At 45.5% G+C, this 3,874-nt stretch overlaps 1 protein-coding gene across 1 annotated transcript; it reads left to right on the forward strand.

The window, feature by feature from the left end:
• On the forward strand, positions 1-1,278 carry htr1aa (5-hydroxytryptamine (serotonin) receptor 1A a). The gene has a single exon (XM_071894811.2). It carries the CDS (start codon positions 1-3, stop codon positions 1,276-1,278), a length of 1,278 nt encoding a protein of 425 aa, XP_071750912.1.
• Positions 1,279-3,874: the final 2,596 nt, after the last annotated feature.

Below are 3,874 nucleotides of genomic sequence, written 5' to 3' on the forward strand. Positions count from 1 at the left end.
ATGGATTTTATAACAAGCAGCAACGACAGCAACGCGACCACCGGTTTCCCTGACGGGGTGGACGTGGTGGCAGACTGGGACGGGAGTGAGAACGGCACGGCTTCTGGGTCTCTGCCGGACCTGGAGCTGAGTTACCAGATTGTCACCTCTCTGCTCCTGGCGGCCCTCATCCTCTGCTCCATATTTGGCAACGCGTGCGTCGTGGCAGCCATCGCCCTGGAGAGATCTCTCCAGAATGTGGCCAACTATCTGATCGGCTCCCTGGCCGTGACAGACCTCATGGTGTCGGTGCTGGTGCTTCCCATGGCGGCCCTCTACCAAGTTTTGAACAAGTGGACACTGGGACAGGAGATCTGCGATATATTCATCTCTCTGGATGTACTGTGTTGCACATCATCCATCCTGCACCTGTGCGCAATTGCCTTGGACAGGTACTGGGCCATAACGGACCCCATCGACTATGTAAATAAACGGACACCAAGGCGAGCTGCGCTCTTGATTAGCGTGACTTGGCTGATCGGTTTCTCCATCTCTATTCCGCCTATGTTAGGCTGGAGGAGCGCGGAGGACAGGGCGAACCCCGACGCTTGCACCATCAGCCAGGACCCGGGCTACACTATCTACTCCACATTTGGGGCTTTTTATATCCCCCTTATCCTCATGTTGGTCTTGTACGGGCGGATATTCAAGGCTGCCCGGTTCCGGATTCGAAAGACGGTCAAGAAACCCGAGAAGGCAAAAGTGTCAGACCGGTGCTTGACCGTGTCTCCGGCGATTTTTCACAAGAAAACCAACGGGGAGGCCGGGGGCAAAGGCTGGAAGCGCAGCGAGGAGACTAAACCCAGCTCTCCGTGCGTAAACGGCGCGGTGAAGCATGGAGAGGAGGGCGAGTCGCTGGAGATCATAGAAGTTATCAGCAACTCAAAGACCCACCTGCCCCTGCCCAACACCCCCCAGTCCTCGCAGGGCTACGGAAACATGAACGAAAAGAACTCGGAGGCGAAGAGAAAAATAGCGCTGGCCAGGGAACGTAAAACGGTCAAAACACTGGGAATCATCATGGGGACTTTCATCTTCTGCTGGCTGCCCTTTTTCATCGTTGCACTGGTGCTGCCTTTCTGTGCGGAGAGCTGCTACATGCCCGACTGGCTGGGCGCAGTCATAAACTGGCTGGGCTACTCCAACTCCCTCCTAAACCCCATCATATATGCCTACTTCAACAAAGACTTCCAAAGTGCTTTCAAGAAGATTATAAAATGCAAATTCCACAGACCTTGACTACGTACAGTATAGTCATCTGTGTTTGCGTCTACTTCATTTGGACTGAGGATTTAAACGGACAGCAGGAAATGTTTATTGACTGTATGGAACAGCAAAAAAGTATATACTGACTTTAATTCAGGTATAGTCTCTTTGCGGTGTGTGATTGACAAACGAAGTCTGTGTAAAAAAAAGAAAATCCGGTGTCACTGGCGCTGATGACACGAGAAGAGACATGACAGGAACCTTTGCTTTTACTGTACAAGCTCATGTTTATTCAGTGTTGTAGCTATAGCCTATATGCGACGGCAGCCATCGTTGTATTGCCATGCAAGACGTGTCATCCAATGTGCTGAATCCATGCATTTTATCATAAGACACGCGGGGTTTCCGTCCTACACCATGAGCTTTGTAGCACTGAAACAATAAAAGCAATGAAACTTTGTCATTAAGAATTCTGAGTCTGCACTCAATTTTTATTTAGAAGGAGTGAGCCAGGAACAGAAGGCCTATACACTGCCTATACACTGATTGTAAAAAATCACTCTAGACCTGTTTCACTTTAGACCTGTCACATACATCTTCATATACCTTCAAGAATGAGTCATTTCGTGGGTTGTTGAGCAAATAAAGCAGTGAGCTACTTATCAATTTGTTTTGACTGGCCACAGTGATGATGCCAGTGGGTGATCAGGTTATCAGTGCATGCTATATTTGAGCTCTACAGCAAATGGGTATCGAACCACCTCCGCTGCCATATCTATCAATTCCATCTCAGCCTGAGAGCAAGAGGAGATGGGCAATTTTTCTAAAATGGAGGCAGTTATTGCATTTATGATATGATATCAAGGGTTTTATCTCTCTCTATCTCTCTCTCTCTCTCTCTCTCTCTCATTCTCTCTCTCTCTCTCTCTCTCCCTCTCTCTCTCTGTCTCTCTGCAGCTGTCTCTCCATCTATTTCTCTGACAGACTCTTGTGACACAACAAGAGAGTGAAAGAGAGAGATAGAGAGAAAGGGAGAGAGCATAGAACTCAATTTTATTTTTCACAATTATGTTACTGAACTGTACGCTTTTCCACATAGGCCTATGGTACATAATAATTTCATTAGGTAGTTGAGAGAGTGTTTAAACAGACGATTGGTAAGGGCTTGTTACATTCATTAGAACCAAGACATGCAGAGCCATATACAGTAAATACACTGATAGAAATGCATAAGTTATAAGGTTACTCATAGAAGTAGCCTACAGAGCATGATATTCAATATTTGACTGGTAGTCAGTGTAGCAAACCTTTCTACAAAAAGTATTCCTATCTATAGAACAAATCTAAGACACAAATCCACAAAGTGAAACAAGAAAAAGACTGTCAGACATTCAAAGAGGAAAGAAGAAAATAACTGTCAGAAAGTCCCATGAGGCCTACTTCACACCATGGACTCCCTGGGTGGCTATTTGGCCTGTTGTCATGGTAACTCATCAAGCCCAAGGCACCGAGGGTCGGAGCGGCTGGCTGGCTGAGCGTGGACAGACCAGCATGCAAGACAGCATGACAATTTGGTGATGACACCTGTGGCATACAAACATCTGCTGCTGAAGTGGCAAACGGTACTCAAATACCCAGGAGGGTGGACATTATAGAAGAAAACACAACAACTGTATAATGTCATGTCATTTCATGGCGTGAAGATTCATACAATGCCAGCTGACTTTAACCAGTTGGGGTTTTTGATGCAGAAGCTACCCAAGCTGACCTCCAGGTAGCAGTCACCAAACAATACAATATCAAATTTTAGCTAACACAAGTTCATTGACCTTAAAACCTTAGGTAATCCTCAGACAGTATGACAGCAAGCACCCTTTGATTTCAGGCATTTAGGTTTTTGCCTCTGTGTCATGCGATGTTGTAGTGGCCAGAGGGCAAACAAAATCATCATTAGGCTAACTCTCTATCTGCATGTATAAATAATCATCTAAATAGTTTCATTACAAAGTACATAATTTAATTGTCATATTGTGATGAGTCAGTCAATTATGCCCTCATACAAAAGGCATCAACCATCACTGACTGTAGTCACAAAAAAATCAACCTCTTTACATAATTTGTTAATTTTAAAGCTCATCATCAATCATAAACTTAGTCTCTGTAGAAAATCGAGGCATCAGATGTGTGAGTGCTGATCTTGAAAGAGCAAGTCTATGGTCTATGTCATGGGTTTCCCTCAAACATCTGACCATCTCTGCTCTGTTGTGAGTCAGTGGGACAGCAATGATCTCCAGATGCTTGTGGTAAAATTAGTCTGGTACTTGTGACCAGTATGTCAAGTTCTGGGCCCATGTAGGACTCAGAGAGGCCCGTTGAGAATGTGGTGTAATCAGTGATGGAGCAGAGTATATAGTATATTTTTCAAACCTGAGTCATACAGTGAGTAAGGCCCACTAAAATCATTACATTTTGACTATGGGATTACTAACAGCTGCCCTGCTTTGAACTATCTCATAACGATTGTAGGGACGCACTAATCCCACTCACTCTGGGATTCTTGAACGTAGGTAGGTGTGATGACGCAGGAGCCTCCTTTACCCCAGAGAGAGAGGAGAGGAGAGGAGAGGAG

This window comes from Centroberyx gerrardi, chromosome 8, assembly GCF_048128805.1.
Source record: "Centroberyx gerrardi isolate f3 chromosome 8, fCenGer3.hap1.cur.20231027, whole genome shotgun sequence".
Lineage (NCBI taxonomy): Eukaryota > Metazoa > Chordata > Actinopteri > Beryciformes > Berycidae > Centroberyx > Centroberyx gerrardi.